Source organism: Dasypus novemcinctus, chromosome 27 (assembly GCF_030445035.2).
Source record: "Dasypus novemcinctus isolate mDasNov1 chromosome 27, mDasNov1.1.hap2, whole genome shotgun sequence".
Taxonomy (NCBI): Eukaryota; Metazoa; Chordata; class Mammalia; order Cingulata; family Dasypodidae; genus Dasypus; species Dasypus novemcinctus.
Window position 1 is genome coordinate 20498654 of NC_080699.1, and position 14160 is coordinate 20512813.

The 14160-nt window shown below is 37.4% G+C and overlaps 1 protein-coding gene across 5 annotated transcripts in view; it reads left to right on the top strand.

Annotated features, from left to right (window-relative positions):
* The first annotated feature begins 276 nt into the window (after window positions 1-276).
* The window catches only part of REXO2 (RNA exonuclease 2), a 33852-nt gene continuing 19968 nt past the window's right edge, over window positions 277-14160 (top strand). For 2 of the 5 annotated variants that reach the window (XR_009183799.2, XM_058289323.2), the window contains exons 1-7: window positions 277-488; window positions 1463-1546; window positions 4737-4814; window positions 5431-5542; window positions 7484-7592; window positions 8301-8354; window positions 10272-10392. Coding sequence is in view for 4 of the 5 variants with exons in the window: in XM_058289323.2 (XP_058145306.1) it covers window positions 342-488; window positions 1463-1546; window positions 4737-4814; window positions 5431-5542; window positions 7484-7592; window positions 8301-8354; window positions 10272-10392 (705 nt within the window). In the remaining variant the exon portion in view is untranslated. Of the gene's footprint in view, window positions 489-845; window positions 978-1462; window positions 1547-4736; window positions 4815-5430; window positions 5543-7483; window positions 7593-8300; window positions 8355-10271; window positions 10709-14160 lie in introns of those variants that run through there. The other 3 variants (XM_012528090.4, XM_058289324.2, XM_071212334.1) reach the window with 3 other exon arrangements.

A 14160-nucleotide genomic window follows, 5' to 3' on the forward strand; every position in this document is an offset into this window, starting at 1 on the left:
AAAAAAGCCCATTTTCAACTAGGCAGTTTACAACTAATCAAAACTCAGGAAATAAAACTCTAGGGGCGAATAAACTTAGTTCTGAAAAACATGCGCGTCCAAGTAACATCCGAAAAACACGTGGCGGGGGTGGGGAGTCCGGAGACTTCACCGAGCGAGACTCTCTGTCCCACCATCCCGTTCGGCAGGTAAGCCAGGCTGTTCAGGGCGAGCCGGCGCAGTGCAGGCTGGGACCCGTGGTTCTCGCCGCTCTGCCTCCCCCCGGGTTTGCGACGTTTAGCGACTATCGCGCCTGCGCCAGCTGGGGCTGAGGTTGCGGCGGTGGCGGCTGGTGCCGGGTGATGCTAGGCGGCTCCCTGGGCGCCGGGCTGTTGCGAGGGGTGGGTGGGATTCGCGGGCAGTTCGGGGCGCGGTGTTCCTGCGAAGGTGGCGCAGCCATGGCGGCAGGGGAGAGCATGGCTCAGAGGATGGTCTGGGTGGACCTGGAGGTGAGTGAGGTTGGAGGGGGGTGAGGGAAGGTGAGTGAAGTCCCGCTCTTGGGACCGAGCGGCCGAGCCGGTCGGGGAAGAGCGGCGGGGGTCCGAGTGGCAGGTGTGGCAGGTGAGCGCGGCCCGGTGGGCGGCGCGGGGCAAGCGTGGGGCCAGGAGCGCTGCGGCTGGTGGAGACGGCCCTGGACTGGGGTTTCTTTTCAAAAGGGAGGAGTCGTCCTTTTGGCACCCCTGTTACCGCCCGGAGGTGGGGCACCCTAACGCTCTGGCCCCCTGGGCGTAGGGTCACGGAGGTGGGAGTGGGAACAGTGGCTCTTACCCCTTCCAACTCCCCCTCCCCCGCCCGTCCGCGCACCGGGTCTTAAAGGACCACAGGCTGTTAGAGCTACGCGGAACTCGAGATGACTCAGCCTTACCCTTCATTCCGTAGACGAGGAAACTAAGGTCCTGCGAGAGGATTCCACTCATTTAAGGTCGTGGGGTTAGTGAGTGAGTGAGTTGGAACTGGATCTCAGTTCTGGTTCTGATCCTATGATGTTTTCCATTACTTATGCTAAGACCCCCCCCTCCCCCCGAGCCTCGGTTTTCTCTTCTTATGAAATGGGGATAATAACAGCTGTTTCTGCATTGCTGTGAAGTTTGAATGGCGTAATTAACGGTGAAAACTTTGTAAACTAGTGACATTAGTTATCCAGCGCTTCCAAAATTGAATGCCACGGGCACAGGGACCCCACTTTGCATCTGTCCCAGAGTGGGGCAGCGGTGCCTGACATACAGTAGGCCCTTGGTAAATGTTTGTTGAATAAATGAGGACCTGTGTTTAGTACTTTGAAGACTTGCCCATGACGCATTGTTGTCTGTTCTCTCTCGGCTATTGGATATAAACTGACTGTTTAGGGAATTCCTGTTAAATAAACTTGCCTAAAATAGGCTAGAAAGATAGTTTGTGTTATATATTTATTTTTTTATTGCAGATGACAGGACTGGACATTGAGAAGGATCAGATTATTGAAATGGCCTGTTTGATAACTGACTCTGATCTCAATATTTTGGCGGAGGTAGGTGATGGCATGTAATAAAATCTTAATGTTACAGTTGATGAGGATTCTAAAGTTTGTTTTTCCAGTATATTTATTTAAAAATAAGAAAGCTGATGTCCATGTAGATGAACATCCAGAATAATGTGCTGGGTCATGGTAGGTTTGGTACTAGAACCAAAGTAGTCCATCTTATAGCCTTGTTAGATTGTATAAAAGATTTACAGAAACATAAGCGCTATCATTTCCATAGTACTTAGCTATGTGGCAGGCACAGTTTTAAGTATGTTACATGTATTCATTCTTAATCCTCACAACTGTAAAGTAGGTACTGTTATGATGCTCATTTTATAGGTATGGATATATTGGTATATAGATGTTGGGTCATCTTTCTAAGGCCACCTCTTTGGTCACTGGGGTAGCTAGTAGTTAAACCCAGGCAGGGTGAAGGAAGTGCTCCTGACCACTTAGCTGTATTGTCTATTGTCCCATCAGGTTTGATGACTCATGTCAAAATTCACAACTTTATAGCATAACCTTAACTTTAACTTGACTTTAGATACCCAATTTCTTCATTTTCATTTGGACATGTGATTCTTCTATATATCTGTGATATGGTTTTAGAATTCTGTTGGTGCATGTCCATAAAACCTTTTTGACATAATGGGCACGATTAAGGTTTTACCTGCTGCTTTTAACTAAAACATTAACCAAAACAACTAAAACACATCTGTTGCATTTTGGCTGCTCATGAAGCATTTAAGCATTTAATAAGTATGTGACACAGTAATTGATAGGGGATGAAATCCTGGACCTTGAATAACTGTTTCATATTGTCAGTGGTATTTGGAGTTGTTAAGAAACTCTAGAATTAGAAACAAAGTAGGTACATTGCGGAAAATGGAGTCTTGTTAAAATAAGCTCCCAGAGGTTAGAAATCTACAGTTAAGGTGTCCATTTATTTTCTTGGCTATATATTGGCTGAAGGAGAATCATGAAACTTCATATATTTCATTGTAACAGATAACTCTTTTTTTAGAAACGATATATAAATGTCTTGAGTTTTAGGTTTGGTTGTTTTTTTTTTTCTGTCACTTGGAACTTAGTGGAGACCAATAGTGAAGAGAAATGTTTTCATTTTACCAGTCATACTTACCCTTGGCTGAAGAAGAGTTTTTCCTTTGACTGTTGATATAATGTGAAATACTGGCAGTTTAATGAGCCAGTTAATTGACATGTACCCTAGAGGAAATTTGGGTATGTATTAACACAGTTGCAGATGAGTGCCATGTTTGTAAATAGACCAAGTCAAATGAGGTTAAGGGATGTTAAAAAAAAACGCTGAGAGGGTATTGGCACTTAAGTGCCAGTTCTGTGGAAAATATTTTTTCTCCTTTTATAAGATTTTGAGGAAAATGTTTTATGTTGGTAAAAGAACAAACATCCTACTCTGAAAATTTTTCTATAGCTAGGTTAGTTTTTCAAAGTGGTATCTAAAATAAGTTATTTAACCCTAGTTTTATAGTGGTTTACTTTTTTTCCATCATTGTTTATTAGAAGTTTTTAAAAAAAAATTTTTAAATTTTAACTGAATGAGCTTTTGTTAAAAAAATAGTTATTTTGGTAATGGATGGTGATGATGGTAGCACAACACTATGAACGTAATTAACACTAATTTTTGAATGGTTAAAAGAAATTCTAGGTTGTATATGTTACTAGAATAAAAATTTAAAAAAAGAAAAACCATGGAATTGTATAGCACAAACAGTGAACCTAAGTTAAACCACAGATTATAGTTAATAGTTTAATTATAAAAATGCAATCCTAAAGGTCAACCCCCTCACTGGTCAAAAAAAAAGTTATTAGGGTAAATCTTTTGCTTTCCCACAGAGATTGCCAGCGTTTGATCATCAGCAGTTTTCTTGTTTGGTTAACACTCCTTTCTAGTTGTAGGATCTCTGAAATTTTTTAGTCGCTTTCAGTGATTGTAAATTCTTTTTACCATCTTAGTAGTACTAATACCTTGGATTTATAGAATACTTTCCCTCCAGAGAGTTCAAAGATCTTCATATCTCTAATTTCTTTTTATCCTGTTAACATCACTATGGGGTAGTTTATTATTATTATCCCCATCATACAGATGTTAAAATGAAGCCAAGTGTGACTTGCTTCAGTGCCACAGGTCAGGGTGCCATTATTGGTGGAACTCCATCCTAGACATGTTCAGTTGAATGTTCTACTAAATGGAGCTGAGAATTTGAGGGCCACTTTATTGTTTTCCTCAGATGTTACAAATTATCTCTTTAAAACGTTTTTGTAGTTTTAATATAAAAATATTGTTAAAATAAATAGTAACTTTATCTATAATACATGTATAGTAAATTATCGGGGTTCTCTTGCCCCATCCTAAGTTTATTTTTTTGATATTTTGCATTTCTCTATAAATGTGCTTTTTTTTTTTTTAAACAAGCATAAATGAAATCATATATGTGTACTTGTCTGCAATTTATTTTTTATTTTTTTATTTTTTTTGAGGTGCCAGGGAGTGAACCTGGGACCTTGTAGGTGGGAAGCTGTCGCTCATCCACTGAGCTACTCAACACACCTGAGTTGCCCTTTCATTTGTTTGCTTGTTGTGTTTTTGTTTCTGGGAGGCACCAGGAACTGAACCCAGGCTCTCCCATATGGGAAGCAGGCACTCAACAGCTTTAGCCACATCTACTGCGCCCACTCTCCACTCCCTCCCTTTTTTTTACTTGGTAATATAAAGAAGATACTTTACAAAAGTAAATTTATAATCAGGGGTCTGCAGTCTTTCTTTGGAAAAGGCCAGATAGTAAATGTTTTAGGCTGTGAGTGCCATATAATTCTTTGTCACGTTTAATTCTTTGTTTATTTTATAATCCTTAAAAAATATGAAAAACATTCTTAGCTTGTGTCCATAAAACAGCAATCACAGTCTGGAGCCATAGTTTGCCAACTCTTGATACAGATCTATGTCTTCTATTAATAGGCTTTCAGGTTTTTGATTTTTTTTTTTTTCCCTTCATAAACAGTGCTGGAATGAATGAGACTACTTTTGGAGTAACAGAGTACCCTCCTAATTTTTTCTGATTTGTGTGTTTTAATCCTAAAACAGCTTGAACTTTACCTCAGAAAGTAAGCTTATTCCTGTTGGTTCTTGGTGACTCTTGCCCTTTCCCATCCACAGGGTCCTAACCTGATTATCAAACAGCCAGATGAGTTGCTGGACAGCATGTCAGATTGGTGTAAGGAGCATCATGGGAAGGTAACATTACCAAAATAACAGGATTGCTGCTTTGAGGATCAATAAGGAGCTTGTTGCTCCCACATCTGAATCCTGTACCATTATTTGATGGTATTTAAAAAAGGGTTAGAGGAAGATCGCTTGTCAAGCCTGGGAACTGCTTGCTGCTTTGTTTGTCATCTCTGGAACCTCTCGAGATCATCTTTTCATGATTGTCCTCTTTTCTTCTCTCCTACATTCAGTCTGTTGCAAACACATTGTAAATTCTCAAGTATTGCTCAAGTTAGTCTTTTGGATAAGGTTAGGTATCAGCTTTCTGAGAATGGGGGAAAGTTGCTCTCCTATTAATAGGCATTTCTTCCCCGAGGGTATATCCTTAGAGTTTTAGCACCATCCTTTTTGACTGTGTGGAAGTGCTGTTAGCAACCAGGAACATAGCTTATTTAGTTTGGAGTCTTTAAGAAAAAGTTGATAGAAAGATGGCAGTTTCAGTTTGAACTTGAGCTCTAAAAATAGTTCATCTTTGGTTATATTTGCCCATTTTAGAAGTGAGGTTTCATTTCTGGATGCCTTTGAAAACTGACTTCATGTGTTTCTGGTGGGGGGGGGGTGGGCCCTGGGAATTCTCTCTTTGCAGTCTGGTCTTACCAAGGCAGTGAAGGAGAGTACAATTACATTGCAGCAGGCAGAGTATGAATTTCTGTCCTTTGTACGACAGCAGACTCCTCCGGGGCTCTGTCCACTTGCAGGTAAAATCCAATCCTATGTATACCTTAAAAATGGTCTTCTGTTGTAGTGATTCAAGAGACTGCAGTTCCCGAAGGATTTGTCAAGGCCATCCATATCTTCTACTTACCCTAATTTGGGTAATACATCTTCCTTTTGTGTTCAAATTTCGGTGTTTAGTTTATAACGTATTAATAAATATTGGGAAAATGCCCTGAGACCTGACATGAAATCTGGGGAAAACAGACTAACTCAGTACATTTTTTCCTCGTATTTTTATTATGGAAGAAATTTAAATGTACTGAAAAGTTGGATTTGTAATTGTTAAATTTGTGCCATGTTTGTTTTACTTAACTGTTTTTCGTTGAACATTTGAAACTAAATTGCAGATACTATGAAGCTTGATTTTGAAATACTTTAAGCATCTCATTAAGAATTAAGGACATTCTCTTATATAACCACAATATAATTAAAACATTTAAGATGACCAAAAATAATTTAATATTATCATCTGATATCTAGTATACTTTGAGTTCTCCCAAATGTCTTATTGTTTTTGAACCAGGTTCAGTCAAGGTTTTTATATTTCTTTTGCTTATTATTATGTTTTTTTTAGTCTCTTAATCTAAAACTGACAACTCATCTTTTTTTTCCCTGTGAAGTTGCCTGTTTAAAGAGACTAGGCCAGGTTTTCCTTTTTTTTTAGGTACTGGTACTGGGGCCCTGGGGTTGAACCTGGAACCTTGTATGTGGGAAGCCAGTGCTCAACCACTGAGCCACATTAGCTTCCCTGAGCTGGTTTTGCCATTTGTTTTTTTTTTTGCTTGTTGTTTGTGCTGTTCCAGGAGACACCAGGAACAAAACCTGAGGCCTCCTGTGTGGGAGGTAGACACTCAGCCACTTGAACCACATCTGCTCCCATGAACCAGTTTTTTTTTTATGATACAATCATTGCCACTAAGAATGGATTATAGTTTACATTGTAGTTTACACTCTCTCCCACACAAATCTGTAGGTTATGGTAAAATATATAACAGCCTGTATCTGTCATTACAGTGTCATTCGGGGCAATTCCCAAGTCCCGAAAATGCGCCTGTATTATACCTGTTTTTGCTCTCCCTGACCTTAGAACCTCCAGTAGCCACTGCCTCCACATCAATGATATAAGTTCTTCCATTGCTAGAATCACAATAAATCTATAGTAGAATACCAGTAAGTCTACTCTAGTCCATCGTTCATTCCCCAGTCCTGAGGATTCTGGGAGGTGATGCTCAATCTACCTCTAATAATTGAGGGGCCATAGGCCAGTTTTAATAGGATTATGAAAGGGGCACCATTATCAGAGGGAAGTTAATGTTCCTTGGAGATATATTTGTATTTGTAGATGTAAATTGTTGTGATAATACTCCCTTTCAACATTTGTATAACGTTTTTTGTATTAAGTACTAGTGCATATATTATATAAATTTTCCCCCAGTCAGTGTGGCTGATGTCCATTTAAAATTTAGTGTTTTTAATATAAATAACTGTATGGAAACAGGAATATGGGTATGATTTGTTAAAAGTGTTATATAAATGTTTATCTACTTCTGCTTCAGTTAAATTTTTATAGTCAGTGGTGTGGATTTCCTGACACTGGGAGAAAATTTGTACACCTGGTATAATCCTATTAATAAATAGATTTTTGCATTACTAAACATATGGAAGACATAGATTTATAATTTTGTCCACAAAGAGGTCTTTTACAAATTCATCATAAGCTCGACTGACTAAATACTCAGAAATCTGCACTTGGAACCTAATCAGATGCTCTCAAGCTGATTCAGAAAGTTTTAGTTGATTTTAGGAATTGTTTGAATGTAAAAAAAAAAATAATCTCCAGTTAAAATACAACTTAAGAATTTAATGTCTTGTTGGTATACTACTAGAAATACACAGATGCAGTATGCTTTGTGTCTTTCTAGGAAATTCAGTTCATGCAGATAAGAAGTTTCTTGACAAATACATGCCTCAGTTCATGAAACATCTTCATTATAGAATAATTGATGTGAGCACTGTTAAAGAGCTGTGCAGGTAAGGGCTCTATTTAGGATCCATTAAATTGTCCCATATAGCATGTTTTAATTGAGAATTTGTGGAAAGTAATTGAGTAAATCTGTGAAGCTGCGGGTACAAAATGGGGTTATGTATTCCTTCCCCTGTTCTCCCACCATTCTGATGACAGGGTGGAGAATCAATTAGAAAATGGCAAGTAAAGAATTAGGGAGATAAAGATTTTTTGTACCACCTTGGGAAAAGAAAATGTGCTAGGGAAATGGCAATTGGGCTCATAAAAGGGTATGGAGAGGAAATATCAAAGAGGATGAATTGATATATTACATTCTTGAATGAGGGGGTGTAGATTTCGTGAATGAGGATGGAACGGGTGTTGAAAATGATGTGAGTGTGGTTGATTTAGAAGAGTCTGGTGGATTTTTAGGTGGAGCTGTCCAGCAAGCACTTGTATATCCATGATAGATATTCAGAGAGGACTGGCCTGGAGTTAACAGATTTAGGAATCTTATATGTTGTTGATGGTTTGAAACCATAAGCTTAGATGAGCTTTTTCAGACTATGTAGAATGAGGAGAGGAGAAAGGTAGAAGAGAGTTCCAGGTTAAAAAGCAACTTGATAGTCACAACCCAATTGCCTTTTTAAATGTTACTAAATTAGTTGAAGGAAGTAATTTTTCAGTGTATTTGACACAGTTTCCTTTGAGAGTTTCATTTCTGCTGTATATAGACGCTGGTATCCAGAAGAATATGAGTTTGCACCAAAGAAGGCTGCTTCTCACAGGTAAGTCTGGGTCCTACCAGACACTTTGTAATCTCATACACACATAACTCCCACATTCTTGAATGCTTGAAATAATGTCTCTTGTTCACCTTTTTTCCATGGCATGGGGTGGGGGTGGTGAGGAATAAAGGTTGAATAGCATAAAGATACTTTTCTTTTGCTAAGATTATCAGAAATTTCTGGTCAGGATTCTAGCATTATATTCAGAGATATTGTAACAAATCTAATCTTTCTGGTAATGAACAATATTAAATGCATTTGTAGCCATTTAAAATATGAACACTTTGTGTACAGTTGTTGAACATTTGTCCTACCTTTGACACTTTAGTTTTTCAGATTATTTTCTTTTATGTAAGTAACCTTATTTACACGTACACAAGGAATTTAAAGATCTTGTTTATCAAGTATTCTGTACTAATTCTTTTACTTTTCTCTTTGATTTTTTAGTCTTTCAGGAGGAACATAAAAATTAAAGGAAGATTTAGTAGCTGTCTTCTAAGGGTAGTCTAAGGGTAGCATTTGATTCATCATTTACTGAGTTCCTTTGGTATGGCATGCACAATTGTAGGCAAGCAGAGAGAAGACTTAAGTTCCTATTCTAAAGAGGCTTGCATTCTATATAAATTTTTAAATTGTGTTTGCATGGACTATAGCACAACAATACAGGTCTATTTATACCTTATCTGAAGCAATAGGACTTGATGTGTTTTGGAATTCAGAATTTTTCAGATTTTAGAAAGGTAATAGTGTACTTCTATTGTTTATCTTTATGTAACACCCCAACGAGGTCTAAAGAAGCACTCCATAATCTAACACATTGATATTTTTGTGGGAAACATGTAGATAGTCACACCAAATGGTATAACTAATGCCTAGTCTCACATCAAGACCATATAATGAGTTATAATATAAAAGTATTTGGGTTTTCAGATCTTTTTTGGATTTTAGCATTGTGGATAAGAGGTTGTATACCTGATTTAGCCAGAGGGTGTATTTTTGAGAGCTTAGCTCTTGATCATATATTCAGTTTCTGGGAAGAGCTCAGAATTGTTGCCTAAACTACCGAAAAAACTGTGATAAAAACTTGCATTAAAGTTTGTGCACTGGATGATTTGTATGCCTTATCGATATGTATCAATAACACTGATTTGTTAAAAAAAAGAAAAATTTGTGCAGTTTGGTATCCAGAAAAGTTCCTTGGCCCATCATTCAGAGCTTATTGATTTAATCACACTGTTGTAATATATCTTGGTAACATGATTTCTCAGACTACAGTAGTTGAGAAACAGCATGTTGGAGGAGAAAAGTGGTTAGATGAAGGCAGGCTGCCACTGATTATAGCACAAATCACATGAGAGAGGAGGTAGATCCTCTTTTGTGGTTAGATACGGTCTGATAATTGATATTTATTATGACTAGGACATGAATTATGTTCAGGTATGTCAGAAGTATTATTCAGTGTTTCCTAAACTATGTTCTCTGAGCTGTTAGTAAGTGTTCCACAAATGTGGTCAGTTAAGTTTTAGAATATACAATCTTTTGGGAATTCATAGAACAACATGCTTTGCAAAGGACTTCAGAAAAGAAATGTTAAATCTAGTTTTTCCTAAACATATTTGACCCTGGAATCGTGTGTGTGTGTGTGTGTGTGTGTGTGTGTAACACATCACCATCTTACAGAACAATTTGGGAAACTAGTCTGTTATATTTTGGAAAGTTGTTTTTTATCAAATTTTTTAAAAAAACAAGGCACTTAAAAAAATTGTTTTACTGAAGCATCCCACTTCTTGATGATGTCAGATAGTGGCCTTTACAGTAGTAACTGTTGTTCTTAAGTTAACAAGTCAAGGATTGTAAACTGATTTCCATCTCCTCTGTTTTTGAATATTTCATTCAGTGTGGTGTGTTTGCTTTTAGGGCACTTGATGATATTAGTGAAAGCATCAAAGAACTTCAGTTTTACCGAAATAACATCTTCAAGAAAAAAACAGATGAAAAGAAGAGGAAAATTATAGAAAACGGGGAAAATGAGAAGACTGTGAGTTGATGCCAGTTGTCATGCTGCCACCAACATAGTTCTCTGGAAGCAACTTCTGGTGGTTTTTTTTTTTCCCCTACCTTGATGGCTTAGCAGAGCACCTTCTTTCATTTAACTTGCATCTCCAGACTACTCAAGCAGACAGCACTTGAAATACTATTTTTCTCTGTATATGCTGTTTCTATTTATGACACAGCAGATCTTTTTGTAAGTACCAGGTCATGTCCATCCCTTGGTACATATCCACATTTGCTTTTAGACCATTTTTTTTGTTTTAAAAGAAAAAAAAAATAAAGCTAGTTCTATTAAAATGCAAGCTTTTTTTGTACCATCTATTCTTTAGTAGTTTAATTATGGAAGAAGATGGCTTTTTCTTTTTTAAATGATATGTCTAATGTTTAAATTCTCATAATATGATTAGGAATGGATCAAGTTTCTTAAGACTGGAAGTGAACTTGTTTTACTTTACAAGCCAAGGGTAGAATAACAAGAGATAGATTCAGAGGAGCAGATTTGGGCTTGCTAAAGTTATTGAACTAATACGAGACCTGGAATAGGTAGCTTTATTGCATTCAAGAAATTCAAGTAAACTATCTGACAGGGAGTCTGCAAGGAATAACTAAGGTTTACTGAAGAATTAATATGCACAAGGCAGTCTCTACGAGGTTTACAGAATGCAAATTGCTAGGATTTTAACTCTTAAGTTTTTGCAGTCTAAACCACAGTCCATGGGGAGTCCTCGACCAGAGGACACACTATACTCTCTCTTTACATTGCATCTCATTCTCTTCTTTGTGCACTTCATTCTGACAAATGCCCTCTTAAGATGAGAAATCTGAACTGGGAAAGGCCCACAGGTGATCTGCCTGTCATTGAGATCCACTAGACTTAGAAGACTTCTGTGGTTATCTAAAATTAAATTCCTACTCGATTATAGTTAGTGTTTGAGCTTAGGAATGTGGTGCTAATATCTGATGTTTATAGATAAAGAAATCCCTAGATTGTAGATTAGAATAATTGCATGATATTTTTGAGTAATGCTTCAACTTTTAATAAGTTATTTTATCTACATAATCACTTTATAAGAAGAGAGATTTTAGTAAAATTTTCTCCAAATGAGTAATTAAGGCTCAGATTCAATAACTTCTGGTAAATGTGAGATGATGGAAAACATAAGTCTGCTGATTTTTCTGACCCACATTAATTCATCTTTTTGGAATGGTACAGGCTTTATCTCATGTACCAATTTCAGTGGTTTTTGGAGGGCAGGACTGGGTGGCAGTTAAGAACATGGCTCTTTAGTTAAAGTCTGGGTTTAAATCTGAGCTTCAGGACGAGCTAACTGAACGTCTTCTGCAAGTTAAACTTCTCTAAGCCTCAATATCCTTATCTATAAGATGAGGTTAATGATACCTAAATCAAAGGATTGTTGTTAGACTTTAAAACTAATCACCTGGTTCTGAGCTCAGTGCTTGGCATACACAGAGCACTCTATAATGACAGCCAACTGATGTTAATAATGATAGTGGACTTGAGTCAGGCCAGGATCTCTGGGAAAGGGTACTATAATTAATTATGATGGCTGGGGGCATTATTTAAATTCAGTGTTCATTAAATGCCTGTGACTATCATGCTGAGAGCTCTTCTAAACTCCACTTAGAGTGTGGCCTTGACTTGGCTTAGTGTTTCCAATTTAGATTTGGCAAGATAATCTTTGTCCTTATGTCATTTTCAGGAAGGTTATATAAACACTAATGCAGGAATAGATACGAAAACTCTTTGGGCTTCAGAAAGAGGTTCGTAATAACCAGGTACTACTATTAATGCTGTAGGATTTCTCCCCCAAAACATTTGACAGGTTTATTCATCAGCTTAACTCTGAGCCATACTATGTAGTTTTCTTACAAAGTATACAAAGTATAACTTCCGGTGTTCATTTTAAACCTGTCACATTAATGGCCTCCTTATTGGTTTAATCCTCTGTTTTGTATCTTCATTTAAGTAGCAGAATTCTCTGTTATCCCCCAGTGGAGCATTTGTTAGTTTTTTGTTGTTTCTAGCAGACTAATAAACAAACAGATCTGGTCTGTTGCAGGTCTGTATGAAGACTTGCTGGCTCAGTGGTTGGTTCATTATTTATCAGTCTGCTTAGAAATAAGAAATTTAAATTTGTAGTGCTGGTATTTATCATTTCACGGGATTACTGAAGCTGTGAAGTAATTTCTGGGAAAAGAACTGCAATGGAAATGAGTTTAAATATAACTATAGCCTTAAAAATGATCAGTGTGTTTGCTTAGCAGAACTCACCATTCCAGTGTTCTTTGGCAGTTCTGTCTGTGGTATAATTATCCTGCAAGCTATACTCTCTGGATCATCCAGGTATATTTCACTATATTAAACTCATGAAGTGAATCAGTCCTCTACTATGATGGTGATCCCAGTCAGTGTTCCTTGAATGCACACGATAATCTATAGTCAGTGTGTGGGCAAGAAAGTCACCCCCCCCCCCTTTTTTTTTTTTCCAGCTGCTTAGCCATAGGAGATTAGAATGGAACTGGAGATACCTATATTTTTTCATTAACAAAAAACAATATATCTTTATTAATAAACCAGGTGAAACACTTGGAAAGAAATTGATATTATCCTTTGGCAGAAATGGTGCTCTTATGTGAGTGAGCCTTAAGGAAAAAAATAAAGACGAGTTATAATATTCAAGTACAAACTTTTCAAGCATTTTGATTGCCTTGTGATGATGCCTGGATATCTCAGGTACACTCAAATGCACTAATATTCTGAAAAAATTAATAAGCAGCTGGAAAAGTGGAAAATTGGTGGCTGCTAGGATAAGCTATATGTAGCAGATGATGACAACAAAAGGCATGTTGAGTATCTGTTGAAGAGGGCAAGGCTTTTATGAATCAACTGATGTATATATACTGTATATCTATTTTTAAAATTAATTGATTTTGGCTATTTGAACACAAAGCCTTTAATTTTATGTAGCTCATGACAAAATCATAGCTTTGGTATTAATGTAAATGAATTATTCTCTAGTTGAGCATTTTCTATTGGATAAGGGACTATTGTAGCTTCAAAATGACTGCAAAAGAGAAGGGGTTTTAAGTCTTTATTCCAGTGGATTGCAGACAAATGAAGAAGGTGCCTTCACAGAAGACTAGTCAAGATCATATTGCACATGACCTGAGATTCAATTTGGCCTTTAAGACAATTTAAATAGTTTAGTTTTGTACTTGATTATAATGCCATAAGTATTTCCTGTTAGAGAAAACAAGTTTCTCAGTAGGAACAAGCCCTAGAAAATGGGAATGTTGGGGACTGTGAAACAAAAATATATTATTGTGCAAACGAAAACATTATGAACAGCCTGTAGAGTCCTAGGGGATCCAGAATAAGATATGCATAATTTGACCCATTTTCAGAATGATCCTCCCTTGAGACCAAAGTGTAATGGGAGCCAGTTTGAAGTCACTGAACTCTGGAATCCTTGCTGTGCCCTTGGGAAGAGTAACTTCCTTTTGTTGCCAAAATTGGAATAGCAGGAAGTAAGCAATTTAGGGAGGTACTTTCTTTTATGTCAAAATCAAAGTGGTGTAAGGAATTACTGTTTCTGTATGGGAAATTTAAGTAATATCCTTTAGGAGCATCCAACCTTTTTTCCTCCAGATTGAGCTGTATGAAGTGTTGGGAAGAGATGTTTCTGAATTCTGGGCTGGTTGTATTTAGATTATCTAGGTTAATAGCCCCATT